General features: G+C 38.7%; 3 protein-coding genes and 1 long non-coding RNA gene across 7 annotated transcripts; 2 read left to right on the forward strand and 2 right to left on the reverse strand.

Moving 5' to 3' along the window:
• On the reverse strand, window positions 486-1,488 carry LOC104740817. The gene has a single exon (XM_010461527.2). The coding sequence runs from the start codon at window positions 1,441-1,443 to the stop codon at window positions 694-696; it is 750 nt and encodes a 249-aa protein (XP_010459829.1). The 5' UTR covers window positions 1,444-1,488; the 3' UTR covers window positions 486-693.
• On the forward strand, window positions 2,137-4,639 carry LOC104740818 (wall-associated receptor kinase 5-like). Its single transcript, XM_010461528.1, has 3 exons — window positions 2,137-3,051; window positions 3,161-3,334; window positions 3,420-4,639. The coding sequence occupies exons 1-3, from the start codon at window positions 2,205-2,207 to the stop codon at window positions 4,604-4,606; spliced, it is 2,208 nt and encodes a 735-aa protein (XP_010459830.1). The 5' UTR covers window positions 2,137-2,204; the 3' UTR covers window positions 4,607-4,639.
• LOC104740819 lies at window positions 4,744-6,249 on the reverse strand. Its single transcript, XR_760225.2, has 2 exons — window positions 5,691-6,249; window positions 4,744-5,403 (listed from the first exon to the last, which is right to left on the reverse strand). It is a non-coding gene; the product is annotated as an uncharacterized LOC104740819 (long non-coding RNA).
• Window positions 6,901-13,411, forward strand: LOC104740820 (wall-associated receptor kinase 1-like). 4 transcript variants are annotated; one of them, XM_019235201.1, is made up of 4 exons: window positions 11,049-11,182; window positions 11,545-11,717; window positions 11,834-12,007; window positions 12,097-13,411. In XM_019235201.1, the coding sequence occupies exons 1-4, from the start codon at window positions 11,145-11,147 to the stop codon at window positions 13,281-13,283; spliced, it is 1,572 nt and encodes a 523-aa protein (XP_019090746.1). In that variant the 5' UTR covers window positions 11,049-11,144; the 3' UTR covers window positions 13,284-13,411. The 4 variants fall into 4 exon arrangements, with proteins under 4 accessions (XP_019090745.1, XP_010462815.1, XP_010459832.1 ...); XM_019235200.1 differs by lacking the exons at window positions 11,049-11,182; window positions 11,545-11,717; window positions 11,834-12,007 and adding exons at window positions 6,901-7,770; window positions 7,881-8,054; XM_010464513.2 differs by lacking the exons at window positions 11,049-11,182; window positions 11,545-11,717; window positions 11,834-12,007; window positions 12,097-13,411 and adding exons at window positions 6,901-7,770; window positions 7,881-8,054; window positions 8,156-9,434.

A 22,218-nucleotide genomic window follows, 5' to 3' on the forward strand; every position in this document is an offset into this window, starting at 1 on the left:
GTCGCTGATAAATTACCAGTCCAGCTCTGCTAAAATCACATATAAATATTTTGTTTGTGAATAAAACATTTTATCATCAATAATTATGTTTATAACTCCCCTTGAATTGTAAACTAGTGTTCATGAATCATCAATTATTCCATATGTATTGATAAACTAATTAGTAGTTGTTTAAAGCAATGAAGATACCCAGAATTGACAGAGTCCACAAGTTGATCTGTTCCGTGGAAGACCAAGAAAAGAGACATCGAGATCACTATGGCTTTCTGAAACTCGACTGGAGTTTGGTCTGAGCATTCCAAACGTTTCCCATGTAAAGTGCAATCACCTCGTAGTCCAATTTCAGTATAAGCCGTGATTGCATCTTACATGAGAAACGTTTGGAGTGCTCTGTTAACCGCCTACGCAGACCAAACTCCAGTCGAGTTTCAGAAAGCTCAAGTGATCTCCATGTATATTTTATTGGTTTTCCATGGAATGCTCTGATACCATGTAAACTGCTGTGTTTCGATATATTTTCAAGAGTGATTACAGAGTCGTATATATAAAGAGAGTAGAGGAAGGTTCTAGGTTAAGCTACTTATGGAATAATATACATAGAAGGAATGTGGAGATTGGGCATTGAAGACATGATACGATCGTGTATCGTGATCGTATCCTTGACATCTGTCAACTCCGTTTGTCCTGGTATCTTCATTGCTTTTCTGATAGAATGGTTGTGATCATCGACCTGTTTCCTAAACTATACCGGGTCGATTTCATCAACGATTCAGCTTGGTCAACCAAAACAAAAGCTTGATGAAGAGACGGAGGAGGATCCATAAGCATGATTCGCGTTCTCACAAAGCTTAGCTCTTTCTTCAACCCCATCAAAAACCCGTAACGCTGCTCCTTCTCTCTCGCCTCTTTACCTCGTTTCACACCCTCGCAATTACAACCACCGCACTTACACTCAGGTACAGGATCGTACTCAGACAACTCCGCCCAAGCTCTCATAAACTTCGCGAAATATCCACCCACAGAGTCGTCACCACCATCTTCTTGCCTCAACATCGCGAGCCTCCCACGAAGCTCGTAGATCTTGAAATCAACACTCGGCACAAACAAAACTCGGAGATATTCCCAAGCTTTATGAGCAGCCTCCGAGAAGGTTACATAGATTAGAAGCTCTTCGCTCAACGAGCTCCTCATCCAACACTTTACCCTCGCGTCACATGTTTCCCATGGATGATACAGCGGCGAGGAAGGTTCTGGTTGCTGGATTGTGCCGTCGACGAACCCTGTTTTGTTCTTGCTTCGAAGGAAAAGGAGAAAATCACTCTTCCAGATGAAGTAGTTGTCTTCGGCTTTGCTTAGTATAGCCATTGGGAGATTCTCGTTGGATTCGTAATCTGGATCGATATAATATGGTGATTTAGGATCGAGTGCGGGAGATTCCGCCATTGTCACCGACACTCACTTGCTCTGCTCTCAGCGAACGTTACTGTTTGATTTTTAGGGTTTGCTTTTTTTTTTTTTTGTAATCTTTATATAAGTATAAATAGTTGGGCTTACATGGGCTTTAAATATCTCCTACTGAGCCCAAAGTGTCAGGGTATATATAATAATATCTTCCCGCCTCAATTTTGATACTTGTGTTGTGTGTGTTGCGTAATGCGTAGTATGGTGGTAAACTCAAAAAAATATCAATGTAGTGTTTGTTCCACAGCTTCACTCATACCATCGTCACACAAGAGGATAGATTTCAAATGGTTGACCAATGTCCACTACTCTTTTTTTATTTGTCAAGTAGTTTATTATTTGATGATCCCATATTTTATAAGCATTTACATGTTCCAATATTTTACCATTTCTTCACATTTGAAGATTACTTGCTACTACCAACCATCCTAATCGTTGAATACTGTTAAAACAGAAGCAAACGCAGACATTGTGATGTAATAATAAATAAGCAGCAAATTTGAACGAGGTCTTGCTTATGTAAGTTGAGTTTAGTATTGCAATTTGTAGGAACATGGGGAACGGGTCAGCGAACACTAATCAAGAAAACATCTCCAGACTGAGGATTTTTTTTCTTTATTAAAGAAAGCCTGAAAGAGATGATTGAAAGAAAGAAAAAAAAAAAAACTCAAAAGCGGAACAAAGTTAGAGAGAAAGAAACAAATTAAGAAAGAAAGAGGGGAGAGAAATTAAAAAGGGAGAAGATGATAAAGGTGTGTAGTCGTCTGTTCTTGTTGGTGGCTATCTTCTTTATTGCTTATACGCAGCTAGCGAAGGGGCAACATCAACCTCGCCATGATTGCCAATCTAGATGTGGCAACGTTACAATTGAGTACCCTTTTGGTATTTCTACAGGTTGCTACTATCCTGGAGATGATATTTTCAATATCACTTGTCAGGAAGATAAGCCACATGTCATAGAAAACATTGAAGTGAGAAACTTTTATCACAGCGGCCAGCTACGCGCTATGCTTCCTCGATCCACTGTTTGCTACGACGGGGAAACAAATAATGAATTCAGTGCCCTCTGGTTTCAGCTGGATAATTTATCTCTCTCAACCAAAAACAAGTTTACTCTAGTCGGCTGTAACGCTTGGGCACTTCTGAGCACTTTTGGAATACAAAACTACTCAACTGGATGCTTGTCATTATGCGATTCTCCCTCGGTGCCAAATAATAAATGCAACGGTGTAGGTTGCTGTAGAACAGACGTCTCTATCCCTTTGGATAGCAACAGACTTGAAATCCAACCAGCTCGCTTCGAAAACATGACCTCTGTACAGCACTTTAATCCTTGCAGCTACGCCTTTTTCGTTGAAGATGGTATGTTTAACTTCAGTTCTACAGAGGACCTTAGGAATCTGCGGGGTGTCAAGCAGTTCCCTGTGGTACTAGATTGGTCTATTGGGAACCAGACATGTGAGCAAGCTGGAAGCAGAAACATATGTGGTGGGAACAGCACATGTTTTGATTCTACTCGTGGAAAAGGTTATAACTGCAAATGTTTAGATGGTTTTGAGGGGAATCCATACCTTTCAGACGGTTGCCAAGGTACTTTATATTAATTTCTATTGCTTTCTTTATTAATTTTCTTGAGTGTTAATTGTTTTCCTCATACATACATTTATTTTTGCATCATGCCCTTCATTCCTTGAACCAGACATCAACGAGTGTACTACTACGAGTACTATCCATAAACATAATTGTTCGGATCCCAAAACCTGTAGAAACAGAGATGGAGGCTTTGATTGTAAGTGCCGATCTGGTTACCGCTTAGATACAAGTACTATGAGCTGCAAGCGTAAAGACTTTGGATGGGCAATGATTCTTCTTGGTAAGCTTCCCTCACTGTTTCTAGACATATTGTTTCCCAAATTAACTCACACTAATCTATGTGTCTCTGTGATTCGTGTGATCAGTAACAACTATTGTCTTCTTGGTCATCCTGCTTGGCGTTAGTTACATAAAACAGAAGCTGAGGCGCCGGAAAGACACCGAGCTGCGACAACAATTCTTCGAGAAAAATGGTGGTGGAATGTTGATACAGCGACTCACAGGAGCAGGGCCATCTAATGTTGATGTTAAAATCTTTACTGAGGAAGGCATGAAAGAAGCAACTAATGGTTATGATGAGAACAGAATCTTGGGTCAGGGAGGCCAGGGAACAGTCTACAAAGGGATACTGCCAGACAGCTCCATAGTTGCCATAAAGAAGGCTCGGCTTGGAGACCGTAGCCAAGTTGAGCAATTCATTAACGAAGTGCTCGTGCTGTCACAAATCAATCATAGGAACGTGGTCAAGCTCTTGGGATGTTGTTTAGAAACTGAGGTTCCCTTGTTGGTCTATGAGTTCATTACCAGTGGCACTCTTTTCGATCACTTGCACGGTTCCATGTTTGATTCTTCTCTAACATGGGAACACCGTCTCAGGATAGCTATAGAAGTAGCTGGAACTCTTGCTTATCTTCACTCCTCTGCTTCTATTCCAATCATCCACCGAGATGTCAAGACTGCCAATATCCTACTGGATGATAACTTAACTGCAAAAGTAGCTGACTTTGGTGCTTCAAGGCTGATACCGATGGACCAAGAGCAGCTCACAACAATGGTGCAAGGTACTCTGGGCTATTTAGACCCAGAATACTACAACACAGGGCTTCTGAACGAGAAGAGCGATGTCTACAGTTTTGGAGTAGTCCTCATGGAACTGCTCTCAGGTCAAAAGGCATTGTGCTTTGAACGGCTAGAGACCTCAAAACATCTAGTGAGTTACTTTGTCTCTGCCATGAAAGAGAATAGGTTGCATGAGATTATTGACGGCCAAGTGATGAACGAGTATAATCAAAGGGAGATCCAGGAAGCTGCAAAAATTGCTCTTGAGTGTACAAGACTTATGGGAGAGGAAAGGCCAAGGATGAAAGACGTAGCTGCGGAGCTAGAAGCCTTGAGAATCAAGACAACCAAACATAAGTGGTCAGATCAGTATCGGACGGAGGTTGAGCACTTGCTTGGTGTTCAAGTCTTATCAGCGCAGGGTGATACCAGTAGCATTGGCTATGACAGCATCAAGAATGTAGCAATATTAGACATTGAAGCTGGCCGCTGATATTTATCAGTCCAGCTCTGACAAAAGCAAATGTAATGTGTTTTTTCTTGTGTTGTAAAGGAATCTTAATGCTTCAAATATTCTTATCTCATGGTGGTACCTCTTTAAAAAAGAAAAAAAAAAACAATGGCTCTAAATATTGTAAGTGTGATATGTTATAAAGGCCACAAAAACAAATTCGTAAAGGACCATTACAACTGTTTCCAACAAAAAGCATCAAAAGAAAACAGAGGATGATGTTGTGAGAAGTCTTCGTCTACATCTTCCCTATTAATCAATTTTTTTCATATGTGAAAAAGAAAATCAACTAAAATAACTGTTAAGAAAAAGGGTACATCAAGGAAAGAATTAGAGTAGAGTTTAACGAAGAGGGTTGAGCAGTGTCCACTATTCAATTATATATTACCATTTCTTCCCATTTGAAGATTGCAGCCTCCCCACTTGTCATAAACTATATATATGGGAATATGAAGCATACTTAAACGTTATCCTCGTGCTACATGGACATGGTCATGGTCTTGTTTGTGTTGTAGAATTTCAGAATCGTGCAATTTCTTGGGAAATGGGAACAGGAATCAAAGAGAGATCCACGGAAACGGCCAGAGTTGTTGTTGACTGTACAAGAGTGACGGGAGAGGAAAGGAAGTAGCTGTAGTTGCAATTTCTTGTTTGTATTGTTGATGTTGAGTGTACAAGATTGATGGGAGAAGAAAGGCCAAGGATGAAAGAAGTAGCTGCGGAGCTAGAGGCCTTGACAGTCAAAACAACGAAACATAAGTGCTCGTCAGATAAGTATCCTGAAGCAGAGGACGCTGAGCACTTAGTAGGTTATAAAATCTTATCAGCAGAATGCAAAACAAGTAGCACTGGTTATTACAGCATCAAGAATGAAGCAATATTGGACACTGAAGCTGGTCGCTGCTAAAATCACATATAAATATTTTGTTTGTGAATAAAACCTTTTATCATCAATAATTATGTTTATAACTCCCCTTGAATTGTAAACCAGTGTTCATGAATCATCATCAATTATTCCACATGTATTGATAAACTAATTAGTAGTTGTTTAAAGCAATGAAGATACCCGGAATTGACAGAGTCCACAAGTTGATCTGTTCCGTGGAAGACCAAGAAAAGAGACATCGACATCACTATAAACTCGACTGGAGTTTGGTCTGCCTAGGCGGTAAACAGAGCATTCCAAACGTTACCCATGTAAGTTGCAATCACGTCGTAGTCCAATTTCAGTATAACCGCCCTGAGCACATGGGAAACGTGAAATTGAGTGATTACACCTTACATGAGAAACGTTTGGAATGCTCGTAGATCTTGAAATCAACACTCGGCACAAACAAAACTCGGAGATCTTCCCAAGATTTATGAGCAGTCTCCGAGAAGGTTACATAGATTAGAAGCTCTTCGCTCAATGAGCTCCTCATCCAACACTTTACCCTCGCGTTACATGTCTCCCATGGATGATACAGTGGCGAGGAAGGTTCTGGTGTTTGGATTGTGCCGTCGACGAATCCGGTTTTGTTCTTGCTTCGAAGGAAAAGGAGAAAATCACTCTTCATTAGTTGTCTTCGGCTTTGCTGAGTATAGCCGCCATTGTCACCGACATCGTAATTCACTTCCTCTGCTCTGTTCTGAGCTCTCGTTACTGTTTGATTTTAGGGTTTGCTTCCGCTATATAGTTGGGCTTAAATGGGCTTTAGATATCTCCTGATAAGCCCAAAGTTTCAGGGTTCATATGATAAGATCTTCCCGCCTCAATTTGATGATACTTGTCTTGTGTGTGTTGCGTAGTATGGTGGTAAATTCAAAAAAATATCAGTGTAGTGTTTGTTCCACAGCTTCACTCATACCATCGTCACACAAGAGGATAGATTTCAAAATTGTTGACCAATGTCCACTACTCTACTTTTTTTAATTGTCAAGTAGTTTTATATTTGATGATATCTCATATTTTAAGCATAGACATGTCTTGATATTTAGTTATTTTACTATTTATTCACATTTGAAGATTCATTGCTTCTACCAACCATCCTATTCCTAATCGTTGAATACTGTTAAACAGAAGCAAACGCAGACGTTGTGATGTAATTATATTACTATATTAGAATTATATATGCAGCAAATTTGAACGTGATCTTGCTTATGTATGCATATCAGCGAACACTAATCAAGACAACATCTCAAGACTGAGGATTGTTTCCTATTAAAGAAAGCCTCAAAAAGATGACTGACAAAAAAAAAAACTTAAAAGCAGAACAAAGTTAGAGAGAAAGAAAGAAACAGAGAAATTAAAAGGGAGAAGATGATAAAGGTGTGTAGTCGTCTGTTCTTGTTGGTGGCTATCTTCTTCATTGCTTATACGCAGCTAGTGAAGGGGAAACATCAACCTCGACAAGATTGCCAATCTAAATGTGGTAATTTCACTATTGAGTACCCTTTTGGTATTTCAACAGGTTGTCACTATCCCGGAGATACGAATTTCAAAATCACCTGTAAGAAAGATAAACCAAATGTCAGACGCAACATTGAAGTGAAAACCTTTGATCACAGCGGCCAGCTACGCGCCCTGCTTAATCGATCAACTGTTTGCTACGACGAGGAAGCAAATATTGAATTCAACTCCTACCGGCTTAGGCTGGATAATTTGTCTCTCTCCCCCAACAACAAGTTTACTGTAGTCGGCTGTAACGCTTGGGGGCTTCTGCGCACTTTTGGAGTGCAAAACCACTCAACTGGATGCTTGTCATTATGCGATTCTCCCCCGGCGCCAAATAGTAAATGCAATGGTGCAGGTTGCTGCAGAACAGACGTATCTATCCCGTTGGATAGCAACAGACTTCAAACTGGACCAGATCGCTTCGAAAACATGACTTCCGTGCATGAATTTAATCCTTGCACCTACGCTTTTCTCGTTGAAGATGGTATGTTTAACTTCAGTTCTACAGAGGACCTTAAGAATCTGCGGGGTGTCAAGCAGTTTCCTGTGGTACTAGATTGGTCTATTGGAAGTCAGACATGCGAGCAAGCTGGAAGCAGAAACATATGTGGTGAGAACAGCACATGTTTTGATTCTACTCGTGGAAAGGGTTATAACTGCAAATGTTTAGACGGCTTTGAGGGGAATCCATACACTTCAGACGGTTGCCAAGGTACTTGATAATAATTTATTTTGCTTTCTTTCTTTCTTTTTTTGAGAGTTAATTGTTTTACTCATACATACATTTCGTGTTGCATCTTGCCCTCTTTTTCCTTGGAACAGACATCAATGAGTGTACTACTACGAGTTCTATCCACAAACATAATTGTTCGGATCCCAAAACCTGTAGAAACAGAGATGGAGGCTTTGATTGTAAATGTCGATCTGGTTACCGCTTAGATACAACCACTATGAGCTGCAAGCGTAAAGATTTTGGATGGGCTATGATTCTTCTTGGTAAGCATCCCCTCTCACTGTTTCTGGACTTATTGCTTTCTAGATCAACTCACTCTAATCATCTATATGTCTTTGTGGTGTGTGTGTGTGTGTGTGATCAGTAAACACTATTGTCTTCTTGGTCATCCTACTTGGCATTAGTTACATAAAACAGAGGCTGAGGCGTCGGAAAGACACCGAGCTACGACAACAATTCTTCGAGAAAAATGGTGGTGGCATGTTGATACAGCGACTCTCAAGAGCAGGGTCGTCTAATGTTGATGTCAAAATCTTTACTGAGGAAGGCATGAAAGAAGCAACTAATGGTTATGACGAGAGCAGAATCTTGGGTCAGGGAGGCCAGGGAACAGTCTACAAAGGGATACTGGCGGACAACTCCATAGTTGCCATAAAGAAGGCTCGGCTTGGTGACCGTAGCCAAGTTGAGCAATTCATTAACGAAGTGCTCGTGCTGTCACAAATCAATCATAGGAACGTGTTCAAGCTCTTGGGATGTTGTCTAGAGACAGAAGTTCCCTTGTTGGTCTATGATTTCATTGCAAGTGGCACCCTTTTCGATCACTTGCATGGTTCCATGTTTGATTCTTCTCTAACATGGGAACACCGTCTGAGGATAGCTATAGAAGTAGCTGGAACTCTTGCTTATCTTCACTCCTCTGCTTCTATTCCAATCATCCACCGAGATGTCAAGACTGCTAATATCCTACTAGATGATAACTTAACTGCAAAAGTAGCTGACTTTGGTGCTTCAAGGCTGATACCGATGGGTAAAGAGCAGCTCACAACTATGGTGCAAGGCACTCTAGGTTACTTAGACCCAGAGTACTACACCACAGGATTGCTGAACGAAAAAAGCGATGTTTATAGCTTCGGGGTAGTCCTCATGGAACTACTCTCAGGTCAAAAGGCATTGTGCTTTGAACGGCTAGAGAACTCAAAACATCTAGTGAGTTATTTTGTTTCTGCCATGAAAGAGAATAGGTTGCATGATATTATTGACGGGCGAGTAATGAAGGAGGATAATCAGAGAGAGATCCAAGAAGCTGCAAGAGTTTCTCTTGAGTGTACAAGACTTATGGGAGAGGAAAGGCCAAGGATGAAAGACGTAGCTGCAGAGCTAGAAGCTTTGAGAGTCAAAACAACCAAACATAAGTGGTCAGATCAGTATCCGAAAGAGGTTGAGCACTTGCTTGGGGTTCAAATCTTATTAGCGCAGGGTGATACCAGTATTATTGGCTATGATAGCATCAAGAATATATCAATATTAGACATTGAAGCTGGCCGCTGATATTTATCAGTCCAGCTCTGACAAACGCAAATGTAATGTGATTTTTTCTTGTGTTGTAAAGGAATCTTAATGCTTCACATATTCTTATCTCATGGTGTTACCTCTTTAAAAAAGGAAAAAAACAATGGCTACAAATAATATGGTATAAAGGGGACAAAAACAAATTCGTTAAGGAACACTAAAAAAATTTGCAACAAAAAGCATCAAAAGAAAACAGAGGATGTTGTTGTGATCAGGGTTCTTCTTCTACATCTTCCCTATTAATCAATCTTTTCATATGTTGAAAAGAAAACCAATTAAAATAACTGTTAATAACTTTTAATTGGTCTTGTTTGTGTTGTAGTATTTCAGAATCCTGCAATTTCTTGGAAAATGGGAACATGACTGCAATAATGAAAGAGAGAAAGCGGCAAGATTTTTTGTTGACTGTACAAGAGTGACGGGAGAGGAAAGTAGATGATATTATAATAACCTGAAGAAGAGGATATTGAGCACAAGAAGAAACAGGTAGCAGTGGCTATGACAACATTGGACACTGAAGCTGGCCGCTGATATATATCATTACCACTCTGTTTAAGTATCAAAAAATGACATTCAAAAAACCATGTAAGGTCGATCTTATAGATCATCAACTATTCTATTTATAACTCCCCTTTGATGTGTAAGCTAACGGAAAAAACAAAAGAGTTATAATTCGAGTCTAGTGTTTGTTTTTTAATACTTTCGATCTTCTTGTTCTTCAATCTCCATAATATATATGTATTTGGACCTAACTAATGGGTTTAGATATCCCATCCTGACTCCAAAGTTGATACTTGTGTATTGCGTGGTGGTATGTACGTAGCTAGATTTGAAAAAGGCTCATTGACTCCTATTTTTTTTGTTACTCTACCTAAAACTTTGATATTTTCGTTTTCTAAATTAACTTTACCATTCTTGTTGCATAAGATTGCTCTGCTTTTGTAACAATTAAAATAATTTTTCTGTTACAAAAATATGCTCTGTTGAGTGATGATATTAGTAATGATGGTTCCAAAAACAGCTTTCACGCCTATTAGAGTCAGTAGAGCCAATCCAAATGAGATTATTATTAGTAATGATTGACGTTGACGAAAAAGTTAAAAGTGGTTGACTTTGTGACACTGTAGTCTTAATATTTACTACTCTTCTCATTTTTTGTACATAGAGAAAAAAAGAGAAGGAAGATTCCTTGCAATTACATACCAAGCGTCTTATTCTTTGAATAGTAAGAGACAATTCACTGTTTGGAGAAACCAAATTGGACTCTTCACTAGGAGTTAAAGCAAACAAAATATCAAGAAAACATAAGAGGGGCCGGGACAGAGACTGAAGCAAACGTACAGGGTTTTGATTGAGTAGTTGAATTTTCGTCTAGCAGTTTCCTGCAATTTCTGAGAAAATGGGAACAGGTTCTTTTCCTACAATAAAGGCCTCAAGGAGATGACTGATGAGAGAAAACTCAAAAGAGGAACAAAGTTAGAGAGAGAAAGAGAGAGAGACAAAATAGAGGTAGAAGATGAAGTTGCAGGAGGGTCTGTTCTTGGTGGTTATATTCTGCCTTTCTTATACGGTGCTGGTCAAGGGGCAACACCAACCTCGCAAGGATTGCCAAACTAAATGTGGCAACGTCGCAATAGAGTATCCTTTTGGCATTTCTTCAGGTTGTTACTATCCCGGAAATGAAAGCTTCAGTATCACCTGCAAGGATGATAGGCCACATGTCTTACGCCTCATTGAAGTGAAAAACTTTTATCACCGCGGCCAGATACAAGTTCTGCTTAATGGATCCTCTTCTTGCAACGACGCCCAAGGAAATGAAATTTTGGGCAGTTACGATTTTAGACTGGATGATTTATCTCTCTCAGCCAACAATAAGTTTACTGTAGTAGGCTGTAATGTTTTAGGAGTTGTGGGCACTTCTGGAATGGACGATTATGTAACTGGATGCATGTCAGTATGCAATGTTCCACCGGCCAAAAATGGAAAATGTGATGGTGTAGGTTGCTGCAGAACAAACGTCTCTCTCCCCTTGGATTATACATACAAATTTGCTTCATTTCGCATACCAAACATGACTTCCGTTCATAAATTTAATCCTTGCACCTACGCTTTTCTCGTCGAAGATGATAAGTTTATCTTCAGTTCTTTAGAAGATCTTAAGAATCTGCGGAATGTCGAGAAGTTCCCTGTGTCACTAGATTGGTCTATTGGAAACCAGACATGTGAGCAAGCTGGAAACACAAGCATATGCGGTGGGAACAGCACATGTTCTGATTCTACTACTAGAAGCGGGTATATCTGCACATGTAACCAAGGTTTTGATGGGAATCCATACATTTTAGACGGTTGCCAAGGTACTTTATATTAATTTCTTTTGCTTTCTTTCATTCTTTCTTCTCTTGTGTGTTAATTGGTTTCCTCATACATATATTTCTTGTTGTATCTTGCCCTCTCTTTGACCTTGGACCAGACATCAATGAGTGTACGACTAGTAACAGTGACCATAAACATAATTGTTCGGATCCCAAAACCTGTAGAAACAGAGATGGAGGCTTTGATTGTAAGTGTCGATCTGGTTACCGCTTAGATACAACCACAATGAGCTGCAAGCGTAAAGAGTTTGGATGGGCTATGATTCTTCTTGGTAAGCTTCCCCTCTCACTTTTTTTCTGGACTTCTTCCCGCATCAACTCATTCTAATCATCTATCTGTCTCTGCGATGCGTGTGATCAGTGACCACTATCGTCTTCTTGGTCATCCTTCTTGGCGTTAGTTTCATACAACATAGGCTGAGGCGTCGTAAAGACACCGAGCTGCGACAAAAATTCTTTGAGAAAAATGGTGGTGGCATGTTGATACAGCGACTCTCAGGAGCAGGGCCATCAAATGCTGATGTTAAAATCTTTACTGAGGAAGGCATGAAAGAAGCAACTAATGGTTATGATGAGAGCAGAATCTTGGGTCAGGGAGGCCAGGGGACAGTCTACAAAGGTATATTGCCAGATAATTCTGTAGTTGCGATAAAGAAAGCTCGGCTAGGAGACCGTAGCCAAGTTGAGCAGTTCATCAATGAAGTGCTCGTGCTTTCACAAATCAACCATAGGAACGTGGTCAAGCTCTTGGGATGTTGTCTAGAGACCGAAGTTCCCTTGCTAGTCTACGAGTTCATTAACAGTGGCACTCTTTTCGATCACTTGCACGGTTCTCTGTTTGATTCTTCTCTAACATGGGAACACCGTCTGAGAATAGCTGTAGAAGTCGCTGGAACTCTTGCTTATCTTCACTCCTCTGCTTCTATTCCAATCATCCACCGAGATGTCAAGACTGCCAATATCCTCCTGGATGATAACTTAACCGCAAAAGTAGCTGACTTTGGTGCATCAAGGCTGATACCGATGGATCAAGAGCAGCTCACAACTATGGTGCAAGGCACTCTCGGCTATTTAGACCCAGAATACTACAACACAGGGCTTCTGAACGAGAAGAGCGATGTTTACAGTTTCGGAGTAGTCCTTATGGAACTGCTCTCAGGTCAGAAGGCATTGTGCTTTGAACGGCTAGAGACTTCAAAACATCTAGTGAGTTATTTTCTTTCTTCCATGAAAGAGAATAAGTTGCATGAGATTATTGATGGCCAAGTGATGAACGAGTATAATCAAAGGGAGATCCAGGAAGCTGCAAGAATTGCTCTTGAGTGTACAAGGCTTATGGGAGAGGAAAGGCCAAGGATGAAAGACGTTGCTGCAGAGCTAGAAGCCTTGAGAGCCAAAACGACCAAACATAAGTGGTCAGATCAGTTTCCGAAGGAGGTTGAGCACTTGCTTGGTGTTCAAATCTTATCAGCGCAGGGTGATACCAGTAGCACTGGCTATGACAGCATTAAGAATGTTGCAATATTAGACATTGAAGCTGGCCGCTGATATTTATCAGTCCAGCAGCTCTGACAAAAGCAGATGTAATGTGATTTTTTCTTGTGTTGTAAAGGAATCTTAATGCTTTATATTCTTGTCTTACGGTGTTATCTCTTTAAAAAAGAAAAAACTAACTACTCCATATATTCTAAGTGTAATATGTTGTTATAAAGGCGACAAAAACAAATTCGTTAAGGAACACTCAAACTTTTTCCAACAAAAAGCATCAAAAGAAACCAGAGGATGTTGTGATCAGGAGTCTTCTTCTACATCTTCCCTATTAATCAAAAATTTTCATATGTGAAAAAAGAAAATCAATTTAAATAACTGTTAAGTAAAAGGGTATGTCAAGGAAATAATTAGAGTAGAGTTTGACGAAGAAGGTTGAGCAATGTCGTCCACTATTCAATAATATATTACCATTTCTTCCCATTTGAAGAATCCTTGCATCCCCCACTTGTCATAAATTATATATACATATGGGAATATGAAGCATACTTCAACGTTCTCCTCGTGCTACATTGACATGGTCTTGTTTGTGATTCACTACACGAAAACATGTCATATGTGACCAACAGAATCGTCTCAAATCAGTCGCTAAGTCGGTATGTGCGACAATTTAAGGACTGTTGTAAACCGTCGCAAATATTTGGTCACAAAATGTTTTGGTCGCAAAACAGTCGCTTCTTTGCGACACATTGAAGACAAGGATTATGGTCGTTAATTAGCGATTACGGACAGACAGCAAAATACCGTCGTAATTAACGACTTTACAGTAACTTATTTACGCAGTTGTAAAGTACGACTTGGGTCAGACGATATGGGGGTCACAAATTAGCTACGTTTCGAAGAGTGATTAAACACCACAGTGTTGAGGCTGAACTTTAAAAATCTAAACTTTTGGTCCTAAAATAGTCGCTGTTTCAGTCACAGGGTAGTCACAAAGGAGTCAGAATGTTTTGTGACTGACTGAAGACTAAGTATTTTTAGTCCCAAAATCGTGACGTATATACAACGAATTTGGTACTTGTTTTGTGGTTTTTTAAATTTTAAATGGTCGCAAATCAGTGAAACTATAACTAGTAATTTGGGACAGTATACAATTAAATTTGAAAAAAAAAAACCTGAATCAAAATTAAAATCCCGAATTCATGTAAATGATATTAACCAAAAACATACAAATCATTCAATGATCATATCCAGAAAATAGTTTTAGGCTAAGGGAGATAGAAATACTACTACACAATCCAAAAAATAGTTATAGTGGCTTAAGAGAGATAGAATTAGTTAGTTAAGGATGAGAGGATGATACTGACAAAGGTGAAGTGGTTGGTGAAGTCGCTGGTGAAGTGATTGGTGAAGTAGATGGTGATATAGCTCCTGAAGTTGTTGGTGCGGGTGGGTTGACATTGGCCGCTGTGGCTGGAGTGATGTTGGCTGCTGGTGCTGCTGATGTGAATGGCGCATGGGCTGGTGGTTGAGTAGACAAGAATTCTGCAAGCCCGGGATCACTGGTCTTCAAGTAGGATATGAGCATCTCCAAGGTTGCAATGCGGTTTTGAGCGTTACGTTGCTCCTCATCACGTCTAGCATCTTCTCTGACACGTCGAGCATTTTCTTCATCTTGATCAGCGACTTTACGACGAGCAACCTGGAGTTGTTCTTGAATCTCTAAGAGCGAAGTTGGACTAGAGCTTGGATAAGTAGCCTTTCTCTTCCCTTTGGTGATTATCTCCGAGAGACTTCCAAGTCCAAAGGGGGTTCCCTTGGCATCTGTTACAGTACACTAAGACAGAAGAAGAGTTTATCATTCACAAAAAAAAACATAACAAACAGTAAAAGAGAAAAGCATTAACAAGACAAACATAATGAAAGATTCATGATTATAAGTTGTTATGTACAAATCACTTATAGAAATATCACACAAAACCAGATAATCAACATCGAGGATTCTCAAGCATCAGTCAAAAGTATATCAATATCAAGGATTCTTAAGCATCAGTCAAAAGTATACCAATCAAAATCAGATACTTAGCTTAGCAAAATAAGACAATTATCATAGGCAAGACAAAGACAATTGTACAGGAAATTGCCTTTAAGAAAATGTCATCTTTTTGTTGAATGGTTGCATAAGTAGATTCCGGCGAGGAGTGGTCTGTACCATCAAACTCCATTTGAGACATTACCTCTTCTATGTTCTTCTCATATGTCTCAACAACTTGTTTGGCCTTCTGATCAACAAAACTTCCATCTGCCTTTGTATGTGTTGCGACAAACACCTCTCCAAGCGAGACAGGACGTCCCAATTTTTCTTCCTACAATGGATAAAAAGAATGTTACTTGTTGAATTTGCAAGTAAGATTTCTGGCCGGATAGATGTTTGTGGAGTCCAAGACCGCCACGATCAGAAGTACGGGCTTGGGATGCATTAGAGCTCTTCTCCTTAGCTTCGGATGTGTCCCAATGCTCCCACATTTCTCTCCAAAGCGTAGGATTGATCCAAATCGGTGGCTCAGCATGCGTCTTTGCTTGGCTTACAATTCCTTTCATTCTTTTTTTCGCTATCTTCAAAAATCCTTCTCTCACAAGCTCAGTAATCGCAACATCCCAGTTGTATTTTCGCTACACAGTACAACAATGTAAAGTAAGTGTCAAGTAAGTAAACAGAAGACAAACTCATTAACTTAGAATAGTAAAAAAATAGAAATTGTGTCACATATTACCGCAAAGGATCTAAAATATCTCTCTCGTATGTGTAAGGGCGTAGCCTTCCAGCTGAAGTATGGACCATCAAACTTTCTCCTAAAAATCCCATAAATAACACGAGATAGCTTTCCTTTGTCTCGTCCAAACCTGTTACATAAATATGAGAGTGTTAAGTTATAAACTACAAGCCATCAAACATAAACAAATGAATCACAATAGAAAAGTGTAATGTAAAAGAACCAAACTTCACAACACAACTTAAACTTTACAACACAACACACAAAACTTTCTTCTACTTCTTTATCTAAACGATAATCAAATGAGAAAATAAAAGGAAAAAATATTTTACCATATACTTTGAGTGTCGGGGATGGGATGTGGACTCAAGATCGGAAGATGCTGTCGACCAGGAAGTGCAAGCAAGTCCTCAAGTTACTGTTGGAAGTCTTGATTCTCCTGATTCTGTGCCGGTGGTGGATGCTCTTGATCCTCCTGATTCTGAGCCGGTGGCGGTTGGAACCCCGGATTCTGAGGAGCCGGCTGTTGATACACCGGATTCAGAGGAGCCGGCGGCTGAAACCCCAGATTATGAAGCGGCAGTGGATAAGCCGGATGGTTCAGCGGTGGTTGATATCCAAGATTTTGAAGCGGCGGTTGGTATCCCGAATTCAAAGGAGCCGGCTGTTGATACACCGGATCATGTGGACGCGGTGGTGGTGGCTTCTGCATCTGGGAGTGGAGCTGTTGTTGAAAGCCTCGGTGTTGTGGCTGAGGAGAAGGTTGTCAAGAATACTGCTGCATCGGTGCCGGCATATACTGAGATGGAAGCGAGTGATGAGAATGTTGGGAGTGTGTAGAAGTCTCGTTGTTGGAGGAAGGGTTAGAGGACTGAGACGACGAAGCAATATCTCTGGTTGGTCTCAAACCGCCGGCAGATCTACCAACACCGCCAGATCTAGCACCACGACCACCACCGGATTTAGAACCACGACCACCACCGGATTTCATCGGAGAAGACCTCAGAAATTATTAGAGAAAAAGAAGGTTTAAGCGAAATCAAAGAGAAGAGAGATATGAATTGGAAATCGAGAAGAGAGATTTTAGGGTTTGGGGAAATCTAGGACTAAAATCTAATATACCTTGCAATCGAACTTCTATTCTCATATCCTTCGATAATAACAAACATATATATATATTTTTTTTAGTTAAAAATGTGGTTAAAGACAAAAAATCCTAATATCCTTTTGTTATATGCAGATCCAACCACCTTATACCTACCTAAACTCACAAAATTCGGACAATCCACTTAAAATCGGATCTCCTTTTTAACAACCAACTTTTCGAATTCCTTCATTCACGAAATCCCCTCTCCCTCGATCAAATCCCGCTTAATTATTCTTCTCCCTCAAGTGCAACTAAGGATAACTCGATTCTGGGTAAGTTGAAATCGGTTGGTGTTTCTCGAATTTGGGTTATTTGTTTTTCAAAATCGGTAATTTGGTTTTCAATTTTGGGATTTCGTCGATTTCTTTCATGAATTGGAGTGAAGTGGAAGTTGAAATCAGTTGTTTTTTTGTGTGCAAGAGTCGTAATGGTTCGTACAAAGAACCCAAGCTATATGGAAAAATTGAATCCCCCAGCAGATCTCGAAGAAGAAGGAAATCGTGGGGATGAATCTGAACGTGATTCCGATAAGACGAACTCAATTGAGAAGTCAAATGATAAGGATTCATCGGTATGTATCTTCTCTATATTGTATAACCGTTCAAATAAGAATTCGTTCTAAAAAGTATAACTGTATAACTTAGGAAAACTTAGAAAAAGTATAACTTAGAAAAACTTGGTATAACTAGATATGTGTCTTGCAGGGATCTGAGGATGAATGCGACGTAATGCAACCTCTGAATATGTACTTCGATTACTCCCAGTATACGAAGCCTTTCAAGATGTCTGGAAAGTGTTTTATTTCAGAGACGGTAAACTTATTAGGCGGTCATCTTAAAGAAGAGGAGTTAGATTGGTTTTTAGGGCACCCACAGTTCAAGCATTTCTTCCATATGCTTAAGGATTCGAATCATAAGTTGATGGGTATGTGGATGTTGTTGCTTCGCACGGTGTAAGAAGGGGACGGGACCTTCCGTTGTCGTAAGGACTCCTATTATAACAAGGCAGAAAAACTCGAAAAAGTAAGGAGCATGTGAACCTTTATGAGTCAGTATGTGAACTTTTATGAGTCAGTATGTGAACTCTTTGGTTGTTTTTATGGTTTTTGTTAAGTACTCGGAATGTTTAACTAGGTACAACTCTCTTTTTTTAAGTACAATTCTCTTTTTTAAGTACAACTCTATGTTTTTAGGTACAACTTGGTTGGAATGTTAAAGTAAGTACAACTATGTTTTTAAGTACAACACTCAGTTTGCATCAAAATTTATGTTGTGTGTTTAAGCAGACAAAATAACACACAAGAACAAGACAAATTACCGGCAATCGGCAAATGGAACCACACAAACGATCCTTAGATGTACCATTACAAAGAACAAGTTTTACTTAGTTGTACTATTACAAAGTACTACGTAGTTGTACCATCTTCCAAGAACAAGTTCTACTTAGTCGTACCATCTTCCGAGACATACCACAAGAAAACATCCAAAAAAAACGAGAAAACATATTTTCTTAATTTTCTTCATATCTCTGCTCCTATCCATCTTCAGCTGTCTATATTAGATTTCAAGATTTGAGATGACCCAGAAATCGCAAAAACCCAGAAATCGAAAACCCAGAGAGAGGAATCGAAAACCCAGAAATCGAAAACCCAAAAAACCCAGAGAGAGGAAATTTTGTTTTTGTTTTTGGACCCAGAAATCGCAAGAGAGAGGGAGAGGGGAGAGGAATGAATTTTTTTTGGACCCCCCAAAATCGCAAATCGATTGGAAGCCCTAGATAATTCGCTCCAATTTAATTTTTCAAAAATTAAAATTTTGTTTGACACATAAAAAACACGTGTAGTCGCCAATTTAAACACGTGTAGCCGCCAATTTACACATGTGTAGCCGCCAAAATGCACTAGTTGTTCCAAGTTTTCAGATTGTACCGATCTTGACAAGTTGTACAATTCCGAATTTTTTATTGTAATTAGTTATACCATGTCAAAACCCAATAATTTTAGTTGCACACATGGTTTATGGTTAATTGAGATACATTTACACATGTTCATGCGATCATATGTTTGAAAACATAATTTTCTAAACTTTTGTAATTATATGTGGTTTACAACGACAAAGTAACCCTTAAAGTATAAGGTGTTTCATGATAAACCTTGAATATGATGAAAATTGTTATGACAATTCTTTCTTTCAATTAGTTATGTATATTTAATATTTTTGTTGTTAATTATTTATACAATTGTCATATTTATTTTTATTTGAAAATTTATAAATAATAATATAGATATTTTGTTTTTTTTAATTATCAATTTTTAATTATAAAATTTTAATTACAATTTTTAATTATAAATAATAATATAATTATTTTTGGCAACTAACCTAAGGAAGATAATCACAATTTAACTGAAATAAGTTTTCCCTTAAAGATAAGCAAACATGTCTATCAAGATAATCCACAAAAAACAAACACACACAAATGACAATAGTTGTACCGAGGGAAAAATAAGTTTTACTAAGTTCTCCAAATAAGAAACTAAGTCCGAGAACCCTCACTATCAAACCAGCTCCTACTCGAATTTTTCTTCTTCTTCCTGCGTCCATGTTCTCCGGCTGATGGAATCCTTTTTGTTGGTTTTCTTCCTCTTTTTGTGACATAAAAATTAGGAAGAACAATCTTAGCACGTACATCGTCACGGACCATCCACATAGACATGATAGGAACTGGATATATCGTCCTCGAATACCCCAATGCCCACTGCTCCATCCAATGGTGTGCCTCTCCTTTTTCTCCTCATTGTACTTGTATCTGACCTCAAGCACGTATGCGTCTTGACATTAAGTGAACAACGTACAGTTCCTCGACTTTGCTCATCCCCCTGATTTATTTCAACATCATTCACGACTTCCACATGCAAAACTTGGAATTGATCTAGATTCATTTCCAAATAACACATCAGATCATCATCATCACGTATGTGTATCGGTCTCTTAGGATGCACTGATTCGGGAACGTAACTCAATTTTAGCTCAGTCATAGTTTCATCAACCTTTGCCTTTCTGCATATTTTCTGAACCAATGCAGAATAACTGACCTCTTCAATAGATGTCTCCATTCTAAGAGATTGATGAACTTTTTCTCTTGAAATCCATCTTAGTTCATTTTCCCTTGTTGCATAATATCCCCCGTAATCAAAAACGATGATTATCCGACGATTATTATTCATTGTGCCTGAAATAAAATAAAAAACTCACATTGGAACCTCTGTCGTGTAAATAGTATTACCAAGTTGTACCAAACTTGTGCTAGTTGTACCCGTCTAAGTTGTACCAAACTATTACCAGTTGTACCAAATACTAGCTAGCGATTGTACCCGTATCAGTTATACCTAGTCTACCAGTTGTACTACATCGACTCCACAAAATCACTATTTATTTCGGAATATTTTTACGATTCAGTTCGAATGAAGTGTTAGAATCCACTTAGTATGCGACCCATTTCGACACTAATACAAATGAGAATAAATTGAATGAGCATTCAAGGTATATACCCTAATTGCTTTAGGATGAACCTCAACAACACAAGAACCCTAATTGCATTGGTAAATAAATGTAAGAATATCACCTGAATCTTTTGCTTTGCTTTGTTGTTTGCTTCAATCCCAATCTTTTGCTTTCGTTTGGAATCAAATCGATTTCTGTGGACTCGATTTGTATCGATTGGAAGGAGGAGAGGAGCAACAGTGGGGGGAGCGAGGACGAAATCGGGAGAGAGAGAGGAGAGAGAGGGGAGAGAGAAGGAACCCGATCGGTGGAGAAAAATTGATGGGGTCCACATATTTTTCTTTTTAAAATTTTTTGATTTATTAAATAAAAATGGGTTTGGGTTAAGGGTAAAAATGAGATATGTTGGTCAACCCTTTGTCAAAGGGTATTTAGACCACAAAAGGGTATTGATGAATAAACTTTTGATTGCAAGGGTATTCTAGAGTTTGGTCCCCAACAAACAGAGAGAAAGGGTTTGGGGATATTATTAAGAGTATAATTTCGGGTTTAATTTGTTGGGGGGGGGAATTTTTTAATGTGGGGGGAAATTATTACCGCTAATTATTTCACAGATAATTTTGGGGAAATTTTCAATGAGTCGGTAAAACGTAACAAAGTAGTGGTACTTAAAAACTATTTTGTGACTGAACAGAACAATTTTAAAAAATTAAACAGAGTGGCTAAACAATCGCAAATATTACATTCAGTCACACTAGAGTCTCAAAGTGTGACTTATTTGTGACTCTGAAATATGAGTATAAATTTATTTAGGATTTTATCACCAAAAACATATTGGATAGGACTCTTTGATCATGTAAACTCTAATTTAAGAGTTTAAGTTTAACAAAACATCAAACAAAATAAGTTGTAAGTGTTTTGTAAAGATATAGAACCTTAACTACTCTTCCTTTCTAAAACACATGTAATGTTTTGGTGGATATGAACATAATTGTAAAATTTGGTGTTTTATTGATTTTGTTTTACAAATTTGGTAAATAATATACGTCAGATATAAATAGAAATGTATAAGGTTACATGTTTTGTATTCATATTTGAAAAATTCTTAAATTAATTTAAATCAGTCGCTAAAGAGAAGCAATTCAATCACAACTTCAGATATTAGTCACACCGTAGTCGCAAAGTAGTGGTAGTTTACGACTCTTTTGTGACTAATAAGTAGAGAAAACAAGTAGAAAACATAACTCTTATATTACAATAACACAAGTGTCTAAGATTGTAATAAAATTACAAAAACACAAATTTTAAACATGAAAATTAATCGTATTCCTCATTTTCATTTTCATCATCTTCATCCTCATCTGAAGACGACGACGAGTAGTTACCAAGAAATTCTTCTAGATCAGCGTCGTTGATCTCAAAATCAATTTCTTCATTAGGATGATTACCATCTACAAAACTGTCAATTATGATCTCCTCTATTGTATTTGTCATTCCATCATCAACTGTTTGCTGCAATATAACAACCTCATTTTCTTTTAAATTTCTTTGTACAGCATGCCTTGGATTAACTT

The sequence above is a fragment of the Camelina sativa genome, chromosome 14, assembly GCF_000633955.1.
Source record: "Camelina sativa cultivar DH55 chromosome 14, Cs, whole genome shotgun sequence".
Lineage (NCBI taxonomy): Eukaryota > Viridiplantae > Streptophyta > Magnoliopsida > Brassicales > Brassicaceae > Camelina > Camelina sativa.

Coding starts and splice junctions, on each gene's coding strand:
- LOC104740818 (XM_010461528.1), top strand. CDS start 2,205: ATGATAAAGGTGTGTAGTCGTCTGTTCTTGTTGGTGGCTATCTTCTTT. Junction 3,052..3,160: donor CCTTTCAGACGGTTGCCAAG/GTACTTTATATT, acceptor TCCTTGAACCAG/ACATCAACGAGTGTACTACT. Junction 3,335..3,419: donor ATGGGCAATGATTCTTCTTG/GTAAGCTTCCCT, acceptor TCGTGTGATCAG/TAACAACTATTGTCTTCTTG.
- LOC104740820 (XM_019235200.1), top strand. CDS start 6,924: ATGATAAAGGTGTGTAGTCGTCTGTTCTTGTTGGTGGCTATCTTCTTC. Junction 7,771..7,880: donor CACTTCAGACGGTTGCCAAG/GTACTTGATAAT, acceptor TCCTTGGAACAG/ACATCAATGAGTGTACTACT. Junction 8,055..12,096: donor ATGGGCTATGATTCTTCTTG/GTAAGCATCCCC, acceptor GCGTGTGATCAG/TGACCACTATCGTCTTCTTG.
- LOC104740817 (XM_010461527.2), bottom strand. CDS start 1,443: ATGGCGGAATCTCCCGCACTCGATCCTAAATCACCATATTATATCGAT.